Source organism: Molossus molossus, unplaced genomic scaffold, assembly GCF_014108415.1.
Source record: "Molossus molossus isolate mMolMol1 unplaced genomic scaffold, mMolMol1.p scaffold_m16_p_6, whole genome shotgun sequence".
NCBI classification, from domain to species: domain Eukaryota; kingdom Metazoa; phylum Chordata; class Mammalia; order Chiroptera; family Molossidae; genus Molossus; species Molossus molossus.
This window is the reverse complement of record NW_023425399.1, coordinates 23,222,904-23,243,070: the sequence shown is the minus strand read 5'-3', so window position 1 is coordinate 23,243,070 and position 20,167 is coordinate 23,222,904. Positions and strand designations below refer to the sequence as shown.

The 20,167-nt window shown below is 48.1% G+C and overlaps 2 protein-coding genes across 3 annotated transcripts in view; one reads left to right on the top strand and one right to left on the bottom strand.

Moving 5' to 3' along the window:
• Positions 1-1,665: 1,665 nt before the first annotated feature.
• On the bottom strand, positions 1,666-10,023 carry DUSP15 (dual specificity phosphatase 15). Of its 2 annotated transcripts, XM_036245032.1 has the most exons (7): positions 9,889-10,023; positions 9,120-9,153; positions 7,625-7,707; positions 5,261-5,310; positions 4,205-4,279; positions 2,868-3,039; positions 1,666-1,989 (listed from the first exon to the last, which is right to left on the bottom strand). In XM_036245032.1, exons 1-7 carry the CDS (start codon positions 9,907-9,909, stop codon positions 1,729-1,731), a joined length of 696 nt encoding a protein of 231 aa, XP_036100925.1. In that variant the 5' UTR covers positions 9,910-10,023; the 3' UTR covers positions 1,666-1,728. The 2 variants fall into 2 exon arrangements, with proteins under 2 accessions (XP_036100925.1, XP_036100926.1); XM_036245033.1 differs by lacking the exons at positions 5,261-5,310; positions 9,120-9,153; positions 9,889-10,023 and having other exon boundaries at positions 7,625-7,676.
• Positions 10,024-18,354: 8,331 nt separating this feature from the next.
• Positions 18,355-20,167, top strand: part of TTLL9 (tubulin tyrosine ligase like 9) — a 39,961-nt gene continuing 38,148 nt past the window's right edge. Inside the window, exon 1 of the mRNA XM_036245677.1 lies at positions 18,355-18,369. Within this exon, the coding sequence (XP_036101570.1) occupies positions 18,355-18,369 (15 nt within the window). The remainder of the gene's footprint in view (positions 18,370-20,167) is intronic.

Genomic DNA, 20,167 nt, shown 5'->3' with positions numbered 1-20,167 from the left:
AGTAGAAATAGAATAGTGTTTTAAACTCATTGGATGGTGCCCTGGCTGGTTTGGCTCAGCGGTTAGTGTGTCAGCCTGCAGACCAGAGAGTCCCGAGTTCCTGCTAAGGGCACATACCTCAGTTGCAGTTTGTCCCTGGCCCCAGTTGGGGTTGTGTGGGTGGCAACCAGTCAATGTGTCTCTCTCACATCGATGTTTCTCTCTCTCTTCCCCCTTCTCTCCCTCCCGCTCTGTCTGAAAAAAACAAAATGTCCTCGGGTGAGGATAAAATAAATAAAATAAACCCAGTGGATGGTGCCCCTCTCCCTCAACTAGCCAGGTCCACAGGCACCCTGCACTCTGATGAGTCTAGCCATCTTGCTTTCACACAGGATCCTACCTCAGGGCCTTTTCACTCACTGTTCCCTCTGCCTGAAATGCTTCTCCCCAGATAGCATAACAGTTCACTCCCTCACTCCTTGACTTGTTTTTTCTTTGACTTATTTTTTCTTTGGTTTATCTGTCTATCTAGTGTCTTTCCCACCAGAATATCAGCAACACGGGGCAGAGGTTTTGCTCACTGCTGTATTATTCCCAGTGCCCAGCACAACACCTGACACACAGTAGATACTCAATGGATATTTGTCCAGTGAATGCAGAGTAGGAGGTTGGGCAGCAGGAAAAGGTAATTTAATCCATCCCTCCAACCTCAGAGCAGGAACCTAGGTCTCTCCCACAAGCCCTGTGCTTGGAGCACAATAAGAGCCCCACGCAGATGGCTATATTATTATAGCTATTTCAGACCCCTCTTAACTCTGGGTTAATTTTAGTTTAGGAAAAAGTCAGCTCCAATGACCTCTGTTCATCCTTGAAGTCAGTTTGCTGCTTTATTGGTCTGCCTGGCCTTTAAACTCTAGGTGGGAAGGGTCATTCCCACTAGCTCTCCAGTAACCCCCAAGACCAGAAGGAGCTGCTTCTTAATACCATCATGCCACACAAAACAGCTTGGTTCAAACCCAGCCTCCCCTACTTAGCTGTGTGTCCTATGGCAAGTTGCCTGCCCCGGGATTAAGTGAACTCAAGTAAAAGGTCAGGCGTGAGGGAAGCATTTACCAGCAAGTATTTGTGAATAGAGAAGGGGAGGGAGTTGGAGAGGAGGAGGCGGCTGAGGGAGGAGAGAGGCTCAGAGAGGGGGAAGGGGATTCAGAGAGGAGAGACTCGGGGCCCAGTGTGGAGACCTGTGCAGGGGGGGGGAATGGGGAGAGGGGAGAGGAGTGTCAGCGAAGTACTGTATTCAGAATTCAGCCCCGAGGACGGCGGTTTACTTAGGGCTGCAGGCTCTTCAGGCCCCAGGGGTGCAGACCCCTCCCATCCCTGTTTCCTGCAGGCTCCGGGCCCCTGGCAGAGTCTTGCGAACCCACCTTTGCTCAATGACTGCGAGGCGTTGAGACAGCTTCTGGGTCTCTTTAATTTCCTCCAGGTCCGTTCCCACCTACCCACCTACTCCTGCCGCCTTTAAGAGGGGGGGCCCATGTGCCCCCGCCTCCAGCCCAAGGCCTAAGGCACCAGGTGGCTGCAGCAAGCTGCCCGACGCGGAGACGCACAGACGGAGGACACACTACTGCAGACAAGCAGGGCGGGCATAGGGGCAGGGGCAAGGATCAGGCCGCCGCGGGGCTCCCAGGAGGCGGTGGGAGGCCCAGACAGTCCCCCGCAGGGGACCAGTTGGAAGGAAGCGGTGCGGAATCCTCACTTGCCGCCTCTGCGGGACAGACACCGGGGGAGGCAAGAGAAAGTCTGCTTGACGCGCGACAGCAGCGGCAGCGGCCGGTGGGCCTCCCGCGGCACCAGGCGCTGCAGGGTTCCCTCGGAGGCTGACTGCGGCGCGGGGAAGGCGGCCGAGGTCGCAGAGCCCTGTCGGCAGCGCTTGCACAGTGGCAGCAGCGCGCGCACGTCTTCGTCGTCGCGGAACGGGCTCTCTCCGAAGCGCTCCTCCAGCTGCCGGCGAAGCTGGGGTGGGGATGTAGGGGTTCGGGCGTCAGTGCCAGGCCGCCCGCCCGGTCCCCTCCCCAGTCCTCAGAGCTTCGGCTCTTCTGGAGCTTTCCACGCCTCGCTAAGCCCCTTCCCTTCCCAAATGTCTTCTTAGCCTCCCTTCTGAGTTTCCATCCCCCTCACTGAACCCCACCATGAATCCCTTCCCTCTCCCTGAACCCACCTGTCTTTGGGCACTCCAATCTTCCAGATTTGCTAAAGTGACCTTCCTACCTGCACCGTGGGACATTAATCCCTCCCCACTGCACAGCAATTCCGCTCGCACAGGGCCATTCCTTGCCTGCCTCTTTCCTAAAGCCTTGCAGATAAGCCTCTGGGTCCCAGCCTGCCACTTGATGAGAGCCTTCCTGCCCTTGCTGCCCTTGCTGCTTCTCTCCCTGTCTCTGTCTCTCATCCACTGTCGCCAAGGAAGCCTCAGTTCCTGACATCTCCATGTGCCATCTGTCCAGTAGGCATAAGAGAAGGAACTGGTTTGGCCTCATCGATGATCCAGGGATGGAGTAGGAGATGCACATTTCTCCCCAAAAGGGCCCAACGCTCAAATGCCTTCAGGTTCCAGGCAGGTAGAGTAGGCAGTTCTGGGACCTGATTAAATTAAAGGGTCTATAGTCTGACCCAAAGGCATTCAAATTCTAAATTAAAAAGGAAAAAAAAAAATCTGGCTATACAAACAAAATACACCTAGGGGTTATATTAGCTCAAGGACCATCATTTTGAGACCCCAGAAAAATCTTCTGCCAGGTCTGAAGCACAGGCTAAATTCTTTCCAATCAGTGCTTGGCTCAAGTGAGAGGAAGAGCCTCCCACCCTGCCCCAGCCCCTGCCCCAGTCCCTACCTTCCGGGAATTGCCCCAGCCAAACTCTTCAAGCTGCTGCCTGAAGCCTGGGTTGGGGTTGGCAATGGGCCGGGTGGACTTGATGGCTTCAAGCACTTCCCGCCAGCCTAGTCCCGTCACAGTCATCACATATGCTGTCACCACGGTGGTGCTTCGAGAGATGCCTGCAAAGCTGGCACCCCCCCCCCCCCAAACTTCAGGTAAGGCCCAATCTTCTCTGTGCCCCCTCCCCGGCTCAGACAACCCACCCCACTTCAACTCTCCCACTCTTGCCTCCTGAGCTCCAACCACAAGGAACCTGCCAGGACCTATTTTCCCACCTCTAGGCCTTTGTCCATTCTGTTCCCTCTGCCTGAAGAATCCCCTAGGCATTCCCCCACATTAAAGGTCTGAGTGAAACATCATTTCACTCATTCACTCAACAAACATTTCCTGATTATCTGTCATTTTTCAGATACTGAAATATAGTGGGAAGTAAAACAGAGATGGTCTGTGTCATCCTGGTACTAATAGTAGTGTTGGGGGAGACAGACACTAACCAGGGAAATAATTTTAGATGGTGATAATTACTTTGCAGATGAGTTCAGGGCTAGGAAATGATGTAGGAAGAGTTATTAATGTAGTAGGGAGGATGGGGAGGATGAGGGAAGGTGCTTCCAAGCAAGTGACATCAAGTGAGTCTTGAAAGAAGGGTAAGGCTTAATAAAGAATGTTCTGGACAGCGTGTAGGAAGACCATGAGGTGGGAGCCTGGTGGATTTGAAGAACAGGGAGGTGGCCAGTGCATTTGGAGCAGGGGAAGGAGGGAGACAGGGTGGGAGACAAGGCTGGAGGAAGCTTTTCCTGTGCTGGGGCTCCAGCATAGGGTAGGTGCTCAGTGAGAAGTTATGAAATGAGTGACATCTACTAGGCTGGGGGCTCCTGGGAAGACTCAGGGGTCCTGTCTCCTAGCCCATGGTTCTCCACGGCCCTGTACTATCACCTCAAGGGCCTGGAGGGGAGGAGAGGGAGTCAGAACTATGGGAGGGTATTTGGCTACCTGCATAACCTCACCTGTCCCTCCCAATAGCCTATCATGTCAGCATTCTTTTCCCCATTTTACAGATGAGGAAATTGAGTCTCAGGAAGAAACAGCTATTTGGCCATTGCCTCACAGCTGGTAAAGGACAGAGCCCTGATTTGAGCTCCCATCAGTCTCTGTCAGATGAATGGTGGATTGTCAGCCATTGTGACAACTGAACATCTGTCACAGGTTCCTCCTTCCCCATAAGATAAACGTGTGTTCGGGATAAGGGATAGCCACTTACTTCCTTTCTTCCCACTCCCCTCTTAACTCACCAGTGAACAAGGCAGTTCCCCCCATTGAGGCGGCAACAGTGGATGAAGTTGATACATTCTTTGAAGTGCTTTTTGCTAGAGAAGAAAGCAATAGGGTAGGGAGCCCTGGGTGGGGGTGAGCATGTCTCCTAGCAGTTGTCCCCCTCCCCATTTATGAGATAGCAAGAGACAAAAATCCTGGAGGTCCTTAGGTCAGCTAGTCATGCAGTGAGTAGGGGCCAATACTGTCATAGGATGTGGGGATGTGTGTGAACAACATCCCCACATGGTAGAGAGAGGCCAATCATGGCAGATCCCACTACAGAGGCAGGAGAACCTCCCCAGTAGGTCCTATGAACCCTATTTTCACAGTGTAGGGGGAGATCTTGACTTTTCAAGGAAATGGATGGGAGAAGATACAGGAGTCCCCCTCCTCTGGGGTCTGCAATCAAAGCATCTGGGGACAGCGATGGTCTACAATGGGGTTGACAGCAAGATTCCAGAGGGGTAGGAGTGTCTCTTGTCTGGGCTTTTCCCAGGCTGGAGACACTGCTGCTAACATGAACAAAAATCCCATGTTCTGAGCCCCCAGTACACTGCAGGCCTTGTCCTAGAAACTCAGTCCATGCCATCTGATCTTGGAAAGCCTCCTTGATGCTGATCGCACCTGCATTTCTCCTCTCAGAGAGGGGAAGCGCTTTGTCCAAGGTCACACAGCAAGTAAATGGCAAAGCCTGGCCGGAACCCAGATGTCTTAACTCCAAGGCCAGAAACCAGCTGAGCCTGACCTTTTCAAATCCGCTGGTGCAGCTAATCCTGTGAGACAGGGAACTTTCTCCAGTTTGCAGCAGAAGAGACTCAGCTCTGGGAGGTTAATGGTCTTGGTCAGGGGCATAGGCAAAGGCATGGCTGAGACACAGTCAAACTTGGGGCTGGGTGAGCATCTGTGTTAGGGTCCCAAAACAGCTTTCTGGCCTGTGTCCTCTCTGTTCTCCCTCAGACCACTTCCCATCCTCCCTCCCACCAACACAGGAGGCAGCTGTCTGTCCATCTGTCAGTCCATCTTAGGGAACTTACATGGGTACCTCAGGGTTGTCAGCCACTGGGATGCGAAGGTAGGTTATGCCCTGAAAGTACAAAACACACACAGGCAGTGTGTGCATGTGTGTGTGTGTGTGTGTGTGTGTGTGTAGGGGGGGTGCTTACTTATACCCCCTGACCCCAGCCTGGGTCCCCAAGTACCTCCTGACCCCAGACCAGTTCTTGCCCCTCTCTGGGCCACAGTTGTTCTCTCTGTCCAAAGAGGGTTGATGCAATCTCTGAGGGCCTCCCAGCTCTGACCATCTGTGATTCTAGAACTTTCTAAGAACTTGATAAAAAGGGACCTCTCATTTAATAACCAGAAAAGGGCTACTTAAAGTGACTCCCCTCCAAACAAGGATTACAAAATTACATACTAAGAAGGGCAAAGCAGATTCTATTTTCTTGAAAAGAAACAAAAATTATGAAAATAAGTTTATACCTTATTAATTGTAGTTGTAGGCTTTGTGCTAATTATTAAAATAATCAAGGGGTGAATTGCCAGTAGTTTTTCCAACTTGCTCCAACATCCTTCACTTCAAGCTTCACCTTCACACAGGATCATAAAGATGATTTCTGCCCATATTCCAAGAACCTTATCTCTTTTCTCAAGGACCTCTCTTAAATGTTTGATATTCAAATGGCTCTTTTCAGGTGGCTGGCCCATCAATGGCCAGTGGCTAAGGGACTTGGGCCAGATCTTCATTTGTTAATGGCTTCATGTGCGAGTCCAGCCTTTCCCCAACTCACTTTCCCCAAGGTCACTCAATCCTGCATCTTCTGCAAGGTTTGCAATTCATTTGGAACACTTTTGGCCTTGCATTTGCAAGGCATAAACTCTGGTAAATTCACTGATGGATGGACTGGGAGAAACGCTTGTGAGAAAAGGGAAGGGCTGTTGGAGTAGGATTCATTTTGTAAGCAGTCATTTCATTAGTAAATATATTCATGACTTGACAACCTTCCCCATGCAATCTAATGACTGCATACTTCAATTGCTTCAAAACAAGCCTGCACTATAAAGCAAAGTCAGACTCCATTGACCTGGAAGTTTCTTCTTTGAATGACACTGAGAATCACAGACTATGGGAGGTGCTCTTAGAAATCACCAAATCAGACACATGGGGAAATTAAGGCCCAGAGAGGGGAAGGATCCTGCCCAAGGTCACACAGCAAATCTGTGACAGAACCTGGTCTGAATCTCAGATCTCCGGAGCCCTTTCCCACCCACAGTTCTTTCCCTTCAGTGGGTGACAAGAGACTGTAACAGATAAGGAGGAAGGGACTCTGTTTATGAAATAAGAGTACGATTAACTTTGTATTATATCAGCTGTAATTTGTTAAGCACCTATTATGTGGGTCTCAACAACTCAATGAGTTCGGTACTATGATAAAATTCCCTTTACAGATCAGGCAACTGAGGCAACTGAGGCTCAGAGAGGTGAAGTCTTTTTTTTTTTTTTTTTATCCTCACTCGAGGACATTTTTGCATTTATCTTGAGATAGAGCCAGAGGGAGAGGGGAAGGGAAAGAGAGAAACATTGATGTGGGAGAGACACATCAAGTGGTTGCCACCCACATGACCCCAGCCGGGGGCGGGGACGAACCACAACCGAGGTACATGCCCTTAGTGGGAACCGAACCCGGGCCTCTCTGGTCCGTGGGCCCATGCTCCAACCACTGAGCCACACAAGCCAGGGCGAGAGGTGAAGTCTTATGCCCAAGGTTACAGAGAGAGTAGATGAAGATGTGAACTAGGGCCTCATGACTCCAGCACATGTTGTCTGGATTTCCTGCTTTCCTCCTCTGAGTCAAAACACCCTCACCCCCTTTTCCCCAGGCCAACTGTTCCAGTGGGAGCCAGGCTTTACAGTGGGCAAGGCATCTTTACCATCCAACAGCTCCTTTGCCTCCTCACAAGAGCCCCCTGGGGGCAGAGGCCCAGAGAGGTGAAGTCGCAGCCTCAGGTCACACAGCAAGACATGGAGCCCAGAATCATCCATTTAGGGTCATGTATTCAGTTGGACAATGGAAAGTCCACTTGTGGGCCTTTCTATGGTACAGTGTGATGCATCTGGGGCCAGATGGCCTGTGTTCAAATTCAAGATCCTTAGCTTCCTGGATGTATGAGTTTAGGCAAATTATTTTACTTCTTTGGGTCTCAGTTGCCAAATAGGGATCAAGTAGGGATGCTTACGTAAAACAGGCCAGTTTTCAACCAAATGAGTTATCATGGGTCTGGAAGGCAGTTAAGGAACTGGCACATAGTAGGCAGATGATAAGTGGGTGCTGTGTGTGTGGGGGGGTCTGAGGCCCCTCTCCCCAATCTATGCACATCCCTGGAACAAGGGTAAGGAGTACCTGTAGCAGAGGCTGGGGTGACTCATGAATGGAGATGATGTGTGTGATCTTATTCCGGCCCAGCTGATCCGGGTCTTTGGCATCTGAAAGAAACAGGAAGCTTGAGCCAATCTGGCAGGTGTGACTTACGTATTCCTGATGGCCAAATGAGACGGGACTCCCTGCCTGACCCTCCTTCTCACCTCACCCTCTCCACCTTGGCGGACCCTCTGCTAGCTCCCGGTTCCTTTGCCACCTCCTGGGCCTGGCATAACAGGTCCAGCCACACTCCTAGGCTTTAGTCTTGTCTCTGGGGCACCGGCAAGTAACAGCCCAGCATTTCCCCTGCCTTCCCCTGCTATTCTTTCCATTGTAAATATCCTTCCCTGGCATATGCTTGACCCAGTAATTTTACTTCTAGGAATCTTGTCTACAAAAGGGTTTGCTCACACAAAGTTCTGTGTGTAGAGGACGATATTCTCTGCAGTGCTGCTTATGACAGTAAAGACATCAGTAATAGTTAAAAGTGGGGGAAAATGAAATGCCCATCAAAGGGGAGCTGGATAAAAAATGGTGTATTCATACTTAAATACTATGCAGCTCTTTATGTGCTGATGTGCAAAGATGTCCACAATATATGACTAAATGGGAAATACAGGTGACAGGACAACATGCAGAATAGGTTTGCATTTTTGTTTTAAATCTTGTATCTGTATGGATTAAGATGAAAAATGACCCAGGGGTATGCCTCACACTGCTATCAGTGGTCATCTCTAGGGGCTGGATTGCCAGTGTATACAGACCTTATATAATCAGAGTAAATAACACATATCCCCTCTGTCTTCATTTGTCCACATCCTCATTCAACACATTTACTGAGTGCTTTACTCTGTGCAGTCTTGGCTGAGCATAGAAGTATGGGGTCAACTTCTGCCCTTATGGGAATTCAGACCTTATTTAGCCAAATGTCAGAAATCAACGTGGTATGAGCTTCTGAGGTAGCTCCAGGGAGGAAGGGCTCAGGATTTATGGGAGTGGAGCATCTATGCCAGTGGGGGACAGGGCGGATGGGGAAGGCCTTGTCCCAGTTCAGATCCCCTCCTTCTCTGAAGCTTTCTCTTACTCTGAAGATGAAAGTGACATTCCTCACCTTGGGTCCCACAAGCCCTGGACCAGCCTGTCTCTTAACACAGGCCCAGGACAGGCAGAGTGCCATGGCCTTGGGACAGAGTGGGCATTGCTGACCAATGACGTTTCTGAGGTAGGGTCCAGTCTCCAGGACTTCTCCTCCAAGAAGGAGGTTGTGGGGGGAAGGGTCCCAGCTTCCCAGCTAGAAACAACACCTCCAAACAGACCTCAACCCAGAACCTCGGGGCTGGAAGAGCCTGGCATCACTTCCCTGCCCCCAGCCCCATTCCTGAGTGCCTCCAAGGTGTGTGGGCCAGAGCATGAATGATGGACATGGGCCTGGGACAGGCGGAGTGCCATGCCTTGGGACAGAGTGGGTAGTGCTCACCAATGAAGTTTCCGAGGTAGAGTCCAGGAAGTACCTACAGGAGAGACAGGCAGGGTCAGCAGGGTAGGGGAGCGTGCCCTTCCCACCCCAACAGCTAGGGCCCTCAGCTGCTCTCCATCCCATGAAGGGTGTCTGAACCTCAGGACTTGGGGAGCACTCTCCTCCCTCTGGTGGGCCTGGACTTTGTGTGAGGGATTGGGGAGGCAGGAGGGGGGCACCAAGGCAGGTTACCTTGGTAGGGGTGAGAGGAAAGAGGAGGGAGAGCACCAATCCTAGGGGGAGAGGGTAGGAGGAGCACAGAGGAGGGGGAAGGGAGAGGTGGACTTGCCAGGGTGGGTGGTGGGGAATTCTGAAGAGGAGGGAGTGGGAAGGCAGGAACAGGAGGAGGCAGAAGGGCAAAGAATGGAGAAACAGTCCCAGAGAGAGTCCAGAGTCAGAGACAGGGGAGACAGAGACAGAGAAAGGGAGTCAGAGAGAGACAGTCTGGGAGTGACAGGGAGCCACAGAAAGACACAGGAAGAAATAGTCACAGAAGCAGACAGAGACCAGAGAGACAGACATGTACAGAGACACAGAGAGACGCAATTAGAGCTACAGCCCCAGAGAGACACACAGCGAGTACGATCTCAGAGTCGCAGGGAGAGACACACACACACAGACTCGGCGAGAGCCAGAGGTCAGAGACGGGCAGACGACCCAGTCCGAGGCTGGCGCCGCGGTCGGGGCGGGGGGCGGGCAGGTGCGGGCTGCGAGATCCCCGCCCACCTACCTTGGTCATGCCATTCCCCATGATCCCTGGGGCGGGGGTCCAGGCGCACCCCCAGCTCGCAGCCCTGAAAGCGCTCGGGTCACGGTAGCCCTGATGGCCCAGGCCCGGCGCGGGCAGCCTGGAGGGGAACAGGGGGCCTGGCGTCCGCGGCCCCGCCCAGCCCTGCCCAGCCGCCGCCGTCGCCGCCCGCCGACCCCCGGCCAGGCAGGGAAATGATGGTGGAGCCGCCGCTGCCGCCACCGCCGCAGGCTCCTCCTACCCCCTCGGTCATGTGGAGGCCCCCTCCCGTGGGTCGGAGCGGGGGGCTGGACAAAGCCCCAGTGTGCCGGGCCCCGGGCCCGCGGGACAACGGCAGCTTGTTGGGGCCGCGTGGGGCCGATACCTCCGGAGGTGGGGGCGAGGGCGCTCCCCCCACCCTGGCACTGTCAGGCTCGGGCAGGGGGTGGGCGGAGGCGGCGGGAAGAGTCCTCAGCCAGGGGCTTACAGACCCAGATCTCAGTTCCGGCCCTGCCTGGACTTCCCTGCGGGCCCTGGCAAAGCGCTGGGCTCCTTTGGCCTCTGTTTCTCGCAGAAACGTGATGGGGGCTGGACTTTGATGACTGTGGGTCCTGTGTTCTTCAGATTCTGTTTGAGACTAGAAAAGTGGGTAATATCTTCCTTCTTTAACCCCCTCCCCTGCCCCACTCCCCATGCAGGCATCCTTCCCACCAGCCAACCACTCTCCCCCACTCACACAACCCTCTGTTCTCCCATCCTTCAGCCCATCCATTCACTGGTCCATCCATCCACTTATCCTCCCATCCCCCATCTACTTTGACCTGTATGTGGACGGTGCCAGTTGGGTCGTTTCTGCTGGGACCAGGCACACCTGCACTTAGGGCCCCCAAGAATTCAGAGGTAAATGTGAGGTGAGGGGAGGGTTGCAGTCACCTGGATCCCCTGGAGTAAAGGAGACTACAACAGATGTATTTGGAGGCAAGAGTCCTGGAAGGTGATTCTGGAGACTAAGGTTCTGGGCCCTATTTCCCTCGGACCTGCTGGGTGACCTTAGGAATGTCCCCTTGGGGTCACAGCTGCCCTGCGTGTCAGTGTGTTGAGGTGAGCCATTCCTGCTACTAGGACCAAAGCTGGAGAATGTAAAGTAAGGGAGACCAGACACCTCCTATGGGACTGAAATAGAAGCAGCTGAACCAGCTTGTTCCTCCAGCCACCCTCCCCTGCCCCAATCTATAGTAGTAGATGTAGTATATAGTAGTAGGTGTGAGGAATGTCAGTACAGAGCAGAACAGAGGGCTGACAGAACCTGTTGAAAATGCAGTGACTGGAAAAAAATAAAACCCTTTTTTTGGTGTTTCTTTTTTTTTTTTATCCTCACCCGAGGACATTTTTCCATTTTTTGCACAGATAGAGTAGGAGGGAGAGAGAGGAAGAGGGAGAGAGAGAGAGAAACATCGACGTGAAAGGGACACATCGAGTGGCTGCCACCCGCACGACCAACCAGGGCCAGGGACAAACTGCAACCAAGGTACATGCCCCCAGCGGGAACCGAACCCGGGTCTCTCCGGACCGCAGGCCGATGCTCTAACCGCTGAGCCAAATCGGCCAAGGCTTTGGTGTTTCTTTATTCCTCAAATTCACAGCATACATGGGAGCTGCCTGTCTCAGCTCTCTCTGAGCCCAGAGTTCTCATAAAAACCAAATTATTCAACAAATAATCACTGAGCACCTACTACATTGTAGGTACTGGGAACACATAGGTAGATAAGGGAAACGATTCCTATCTTCATTGGCTAACAGTCTAGAACAGCACTGCCCGAAAGAAATGGAATGTGAGTCACATGTGTAATTAAAATTTTTCTAGTAGCCACATTAAAAATGTAGAAAGAAGCAGGTTGTTAATGTTTTAACCCAATATAACCAAAGTATTATTATTTCACCATGTAGTTAATATTTAACATTATTAATGACATATTTTACATCTTTTTTACTTATTAAGTCTTTAAAATCCAGCGTGTTTTTACAGTGTGTTTCCAGTTAGAGCACATCTTAGTTTAGACCAGGCACATGTCAAATGCTTTGTAGCCGTATCTGTCAGCCAGCTTCAGATTGGACATCTCAGGTCTAGTAGGGAAGGAAATAGAGCCTGGCCAGTGTAGCTCACTGGATGAGGATGGACCCACGCACCAAGAGGTTGCCGGTTCAATCCTGGGTCAGGACACATGCCCAGGTTGTGGGCCTGATCCCTGGTGGGGGGCATGCAGAAGGCAGCCAATCGATGTTCTCTCTCATCGATGTTTCTATCTTTCTCCTTCTCTCTCTAAAATCAATAAAATAATTTTTTTTAAATAAGCAAATAGACAAATAAAACATTTACAAATGGTTGCACTTTTCTATGAAGGAAATAATAGTGTAAAAGGAAAAACCTTTCTAGGTGCATGGGTCGACGCTCAACCACTGAGCCACACTGGCCGGGTGAAAAACCTTTCTAAAATAAGAACCTTTCATTAAAGTTGAGACCTGGCATAGAAGAAGGACCCAGCTATTTAAAGATTGGAGGGGGGAAAAGTGGAGAGATTTCCAGCAGAAAAACAGCATGGGCAAAGGCTCTGTGGTGGGAAAAGCTTGGCCTTTGGAAAAAGCCAGTGGAACTGGAGGGGGAGGAAGCCAAAGAAAGGTGGTAAGAATGAGACTGAGAGGAGAGAAGAGGTGGAGTGTGCAGGGCCATGTATGGTCATAATTGGGCGTTCAGGGTTTTCTTTTGCGTATGATGGAAAGCCAATGGAAAAATTTAACTGGGGAAGCCATGTCACCTGATTACATTTTAGATCCATTACTTTGGCTCCTATCTGGAGTGTGGATTAGAGAATAAAGCAGGAAAGACTGTGAGGAGGTTACTGTGGCATCCCAAGCAAGAGATGATGGTTTTCTTGCCTTGAAAATCACCAACTGTGCACAAAAGTGAAAGCAGGCTTATTCACTCAGTCATTCATTCAACAAATGCTTACTGGGTACCAGATTATAGATGAAAAATTGCACCAAAGATGTGCTGATGTCTGACTTGAGTTTCACAGAATGCCCTACTCCATGGATGACATAAAGAAATGCTGATGCACCCTGGCCGGTTTGGCTCAGCGGTTAGAGCGTCGGCCTGCGGTCCTGAGAGACCCGGGTTCGGTTCCCGCTAAGGGCACGTACCTCGGTTGTAGTTTGTCCCCGGCCCTGGTCGGTTGTGCGGGTGGCAGCCACTCGATGTGTCCCTTTCACATCGATGTTTCTCTCTCTCTCTCTCTGTTCCTCTCTCTCCCCCCCCCCCCCACTCTACCTGAACAAAAAATGTCCTCGGGTGAGGATTAAAAAAAAACACAGAAATGCTGATGCCCCAGCAGGTTGGCTCAGCAGTCAGAGCATCAGGCCTGCGGATCAGGGAGTCCCAGGTTTGATTCTGGCCAAGGGCACGTACCTCAGTTGTGGTTTGCCCCCGGCCCCAGTTGGGGTTGTGTGGGTGGCAACCAATCGATGAGTCTCTCTCACATTGATGTCTCTCATCTCTCTCTCTCTCTCTCTCTCTCTCTCTCTCTCTCTCTCTCTTTCTCTCTCTCTCCCTCCCTCCCACCCTTCCTCCCACTCTGTCTGAAGATAAATGTAAAAATATCCTCGGGTGAGGATTAAAAACAAAAAAGAAATGCTGATAAATGGGCCTGAAGACTCGTCATGCCCCGGTCCTTAGCAGCTCTGTGAACCAGGGCAGGCAACCGAATGCCCCAGATCTGTTTCCTCATCCATATAGGGGAAATTATAACAGTTCTTTGAGCTCTTACTTGGTTGGGAAAATAAATCACATGTACAAAAAAACTCTCTATCAGGTTAAAAGGCCTGAAGAAAACAAAACAAACAAACACCCAATATACTTATTAGACTGAACACATTTAAAACTATAACTGTTTATCATTTGAAAGTGTTAGTTCTTGCGAAGCCCAGCTTGCTAGACATAAGTCATGAAGTGACTTTTATAAATAAAACCAATAATAAAAATATACTAAAATGCAGGTCTCACCTGGTCATTTCCTTGCTTAAAACCCTTCAGTGGCTCATTGTGGTAGGCAAAATAATGGATCCCCCAAAGATGTCCATGCTCTAATTCCTAGAAATTGTGAATATGTTGTTATATGGGAAGGAGAGATTAAGGCTGCAGATGGAATTGAAGTTGCTCATCAGCTGACCAGGAGATGGAAAGATGATCCTGGAGTATTCGGGTGGGCCCAATGTAATTACAAGGATCCTTATAAGTGAAAGAGGGAGGCAGGAGAATAAGAGTCAGAGGGGATGTGATGACAGAAACAGCAGCTGGAGTGCTATGTTTGCTGGCTTTGAATATGGAAGCGGGCCACAAACCGAGAAATGCAGGGGCAAAAGCAAGGAAACTGATTCTCTCCTATGGCCTCCAGAAGGAACCCAGCCCTGCTGCCACCTTAATTTTAGCCCAGAGAGACCCATTTCAGACTTCTGACCTCGAACACTGTAAGCTAATACATTTATGTTGTTTTAAGGCACTTCACTTGTGGTAATCACAGCAGCCATAGAAACATAATACACTCACCAATACCCCTCGGATAAAGTCCAACCTGCTTAGCATAGCACACAGGCCTTGTGGGATCTGACTTCTACCACCGTGACCTTGAGCAAATTTCTTAATTTCTATGCCTGTTTCTTCATCTGTAAAATGGGAAAGAAAAAAAAAATCCCCCTAGGTCTGTAATGAGATTAAATGAGAACACATTTAAGGTACCTAATAGAGAGACTGGCCCACCATCATTATCATGGAGCAATTGACAGAGAGTTAGGAAGCCTGGGTTCTATTTCCCTCATTAGGGCTCTGTTTCCACATCTGTAAAAAAGGAAATAAACACATACAGGTTTAGCAGTTTCATTTCTCCGCTCTTCTCCACTCTTTCCTGGTCTTTGATCCACTTTCACTTCCTCAAACATGCTTCAATCTAATTTCTGGTTTTGCACAGTCCATTCCCTCTGTCTGGCATGCTCTTCCCATCCCCTTCACTAGGCTAACTCCTATTTCCTCCTGGCGGTCTTTGCTGACCCCAATCAGAGTTGGTTAGACCTCACTGTTAGGCATTCCCAAAGCATCCTAAACTTCCTCTATCGTGGTACTCATTTTTGGTCATTGCTATGGCTGGTGTGCTTTCTGTTTGGAAAAAAAAAAATCCAGAGAAGAATACTTTGACCGCCCTGGCCAGTTTGGCTCAGCGGTTGGAGCATCGGCCTGCGGACCAGAGAGTCCCGGGTTCGGTTCTCGCTAGGGGCACGTACAAAAATAAATAAATAAATACATAAAATATTTTTTTAAAAAAAGAATACTTTGACCTATTTGCTTCAAGTGTGTTGTTTAAACAAAACAAAACAATCCAAGTAAACCTCAAGTAGTTGAAGTTTTCTTCCCTCTCTCCTCTTTCCCAGAGGCAACCACTATTTTATGAGTCTGGTGTGCAGCTTATCAGTCCGTCCATATTTTAAAAATGTTTAATACCTATGTACCCATAAATATATAGAATATACTTTTGTGTGTTTATAATTAATACAAATTGTAACCTTTACAAATATTTATCATTCTACAACTTTTTTTATTCATTCAACAAAAGATTTGGAGGATATTTTCTTATTGACATAATCTGAATCATTCATTTTTAGCACTGTGTTATTAGCACTTTTGTTATTAGAATATACCCAATTTTATTCATCTATCATCTTACTAATGGACATTTAGTTTCTAGTATTTTCTATTATAAAGAACATTGCAAAGAACATTCTCATACATATGACTTATGCACAAGAGTGAGAATTTCTTTAGGAAAGGTTGTCACCTTGTACTTTAGTGGCAAAATGATAGGTGGTACATGGGTTGTATAGTTGTATTCAGAGAGCCTGTAGAATACAGCCAATAGCATAGAGATGGTGCTTAAGTAGTGAAATCAATGAGTTATAAGGTATGTGCTTTTTCAACTTTACAAGATATTGCCAAATTGCCTTCCAAAGTGTGAGTATACCAGCAGCATATAAAGTTCCCATTTCTCAACATGCTCACAAACACTGGGCATTGATATGTGTTTTTATTTTTATCTAGCTGATCATAAAATCACATCTTATAATTGTTTCTATTATATTTCTCAATTTGCTTATTGGTTATTTAAGCTTATTCTGCTGAAGGTTCCTTATTCATATCTTTTGCCCATTTTTCTTTTCTTTTGCAGGTTGATGGGAATCTTTCTTAATGGTTTGTAGGAATTCTTTGAGTACTAGTCCCTTGTTATATGTGTTGCAGATATTTCCTCTTAGTTTGTAGTTTGTCTTTTAATTGAATTTACAATGTCTTCTGTTATATGGCAGTTCAAATTTTAAGAGAGTCATAGATTAATGTTTTCCTTTATTAGTTGTGCTTTATTATTGTTTATGTAAGAATTCCTTCCCCACCCTGAAGTCATAAAAATATTATATATGAATATACATATTGCTAATAGTCTGAAATATGTATGTGCCATATTTACTCATTAATCCACTTGAATTAGGCATCTATTTTTTATTCCTAGGAAAGCCAGTTCCTTGATGCCATTTATTGAGTCCTCCATCCTTTCCCCACTAATTTATGATGCTACCTCTATTGTACATCAAATTAACACACACACACACACACACACACACACACATTGTGTCTGTTTCTAGAGTCCCCATTGTATTCCACTGATATTTGCCTCTCCCTGCCTTATACTGTGACTAATAGGCAGGGAAATGTCTCCTGCCGCAACACATACACTTTGTTGCTTTGGTTTGACAAGAGCTTTCAAAATTCCTGATTGGATTTGGGAAAATACACATCTTTATGTTAACATTGAGTCTTTTTTTTTTAATCCTCACCCGAGGACATTTTTCCATTTTTTGTTCAGATAGCGTGGGGAGGGAGAGAGAGAGAGAAACATGGATGTGAAAGGGACACATCGAGTGGCTGCCACCCACACAACCCAACCAGGGCCGGGGACAAACTGCAACTGAGACATGTGCCCTTAGTGGGAACCGAACCCGGGTCTCTCTGGACTGCAGGCCGATGCTCTACCACTGAGCCAAACTGGCCAGGGCAATATTGAGTCTTCTCATCCATGTATATGTTATTTCCCTCCATTTATTCAGGCCTTCTTTAATGTCCTCCAATGTTTTGTAATTTTCTCTATGAGAATATGAACTCCACAGGGCAGATTCTCAGGATACACTGCTGTATCCTGAGTCAAGAATGGGACATGACATAGAATAGATGCTTAACAAGAATTTGTTTAATGACATATCTTGCATACATTTTGTTAGACATATTCCTATATAACATATTTTTGTTTCTATAAAAAAATAACAAAATTTTATTTAAAAGTTTCTGATCTCTGATCAGCTATGATTGGTATATAGATCCCAGGGTAGTGGAGAAGTGGGTAAGGGGAAGGACAAGGAGCCAGTATAGAATGCAGTGACCAGTAAGTTGCCATTTTAGGTTATATGCAGGGGAGAGACATGATTTATTTATTTATTTATTTTTTATCCTCACCCAAGGACATTTTTCCATTTTTTGTTCAGATAGAGTGGGAGAGAGAGAGAGAGAGAGAGAGAGAGAGAGAGAGAGAGAGAAGAGAGAGAGACAGAGAAACATTGACATGAAAGGGACACATCGAATGGCTGCCTCCTGCAGGACCCAACCAGGGCCAGGGACAAACTGCAACCGCAGTACGTGCCCTTAGCGGGAACTGAACCCGGGTCTCTCTGGACCGCAGGCCGACGCTCTAACCACTGAGTCAAACCGGCCAGGGCTCGATTTATATTTTAAAGAACTCTTTGGCTGCAGTGCAGAGAATGAACTGGAATGGATAGGGCAAGAGAAGTCACTAGTAGACTGGTCAGGTAGGTGGCTACTGCAGGCGTCGAGGTGAGTACTGGCATAGAGTTGGTGCCCAAGAATTACAAAGAGTGACTGGGATAGAGCGGAAGTGACTGGCCCTGTTACCATCGGATCAACTAACTGACCAGGTTAACTTAGTGAGGGCCTGAGTAAGGAAACTTAGAACCACCGCATTTACCAAAAGCTGACAACTTTTCAGCGCTCTTAGATCAAGCGAAGTTCAGCTGGAAGAGGCGCTGGGCAGTGAATGCCTGCGGCAGTGTCTGGGCCCAAGTGACCTAGGGTCGCGGAGGCGTGGGGCTGGGAGAAAAACGTTGAGGGAGTCGAGAGAGGGGTCTGGGCCTCAGAGGTGCTCAAACTGCCAGCCGCTCGGATCTGCCCACGCGCTGAAAGTAGTGCTCTTGGCTCATCCAATTAGAGCGGCGGGTCCGGGCGTCTATCCGTCGCCTTGGCAACGGGACGCACAGGCTCGCGCTCGGCGAGGCGGCGGCGGTTTGGTTCGGGCCCGAGGGAATCGCGTCATGTCGCGCCCGAAGGTAGGAGTGACGTTAGACCCAGGTGCTTTCATCGTCCCTAAAGAGAGGGAGGAAAGCTGCGGAGGGAGTCAGAATTTGGGAGCCTCGCTGAGGAATTTCGATGTAATGGACGAAAATGATGAATTCGGAGAAAAGACCCCAAGTCCCGGCATGCGGGGCTCCGTTGGAGCCTCGGAGCGAGTCCCCCGAATCGAAATTGCTGGCAGGAAACTTACAAAACTCTAGGGCTCTAAACTGTACTCAGCGATTACTGTAACCCCCAGGGAAGCACAGAATTTCGGATTTCCTGATTTGGAAAAGCTCTTAGAGATCTGTTCATCCTGTCTCCCGCTTGCTTACCTATCCATGCCTCCATCCATCCAAAAAACGCTAATTAATGTCTTCCCACGTGGAACACGGTGCTGGCCAATGGGGACACAGAGGTGAAAAAGACAGGGCGAAGTCCTGACCTCTAGGAACGCACTGGCCATCTCCCCCATTTCAAGAATGCGAAAAGTGAGACCCACAGAAGGAAAAAGAGTTTCTCTAGAACCCAGCCCTTCCCACCCCAGTCTGCTTCTTATCCCGTGTTCCACCTCTCATGAATGGCAATTCCTTTCCTTAATTCCTTCTCACAACTAAAAACGAGTGATTACATTGGATCTACACAGGTAATCCCGAATAATCAATATTTTAAAGTCAGTTCGTTAGCAACCTTCATTCCATCTGCAATCTTAATTTCCCTATACTATATAATTAACGTATTTACAGTCTCTGGGGATTAGGACATGGACATCTTTTTGGGGAGAATTCGTCTGCCTACCTCAATACACTATCATCAATTAAAAATGAAATTTAAAAATACTGTTTATAATTACATCACAAAATCAAATACCTATGGAAAAAATTAAAAAATTTCAGGATCTACATTGAAAACTAGAAAATACTGTGGAAAGCCTGGCTGGTGTGGCTCAGTGGATTGAGTTTCGTCCAGTGGACTGAGAGGATCTGGTTGGATTCCCCCTCAGGTCACATGCCCAGAATGCAGGCTCCATCCCCAGTTGGGAGCTGTGCAGGATGCAGCCCATAGATGTTTCTCACATCAATGTTTTTATCTCTCTCTCTTTCTCTCTCTCTCAAAAAAAGAAAAAGAAAACATTGTGGAAAGAAATTAACGAGGATTTAAATTAATGGAGAGGCTGACCATATTAAAAGATTGGAAAACTCAATATTTTACGATGTCATTTCTTCCCAAAATGGTCTTTGGATTTAATGCAATTCCAATAAAAATCTCTCTATATATCTATATATCTATATCTCTCTATCTATATATCTATATCTATATCTAGAGTGTGAGAGATATAATATAGATAGATATATACACACATACATACATATATGTATATATAATTTTTTTATTATTATTTTACTGTTTTTAATCTTTATTGTTAAATGTATTACAGATGTTCCTCATTTTTCCCCCACTGACCCCTTCCTCCCCACTCCTGCCCCCCTCCCGTCTTTTCCCACACTGTTGTCTGTGTCCATTGGTTATGCATATAAGTTCTTTGGTTTATTTCTTTCCAACCCCCCAACCCCTTTCCCTTTGAGGTTTGTCAATCTAGCAATGAATTTGTACTTCTTAATCCCTTCACCGTTTTCACCCATTCCTCCAAATCCCCCTCCCATCTGGCAACCAACAAAATGTTCTCTGTATCTATGAGAATCTTTCTGTTCTGCCTATTCATTTTGTTTGTAGATTCCATTGTCAATAGATATGTATTCATTGCCATTTTGTTTGTTCATATATTTTATCTTT

Excerpts from the sequence above, each read along its gene's own strand:
- DUSP15 (XM_036245032.1), bottom strand. The coding sequence starts at position 9,909 with ATGGGGAATGGCATGACCAAG. Across the intron at positions 9,154-9,888 it reads TGGGGAATGGCATGACCAAG|GTACTTCCTGGACTCTACCT; the intron begins GTAGGTGGGCGG and ends TCTCTCCTGTAG. Across the intron at positions 7,708-9,119 it reads CTACCTCGGAAACTTCATTG|ATGCCAAAGACCCGGATCAG; the intron begins GTGAGCACTACC and ends TGTTTCTTTCAG.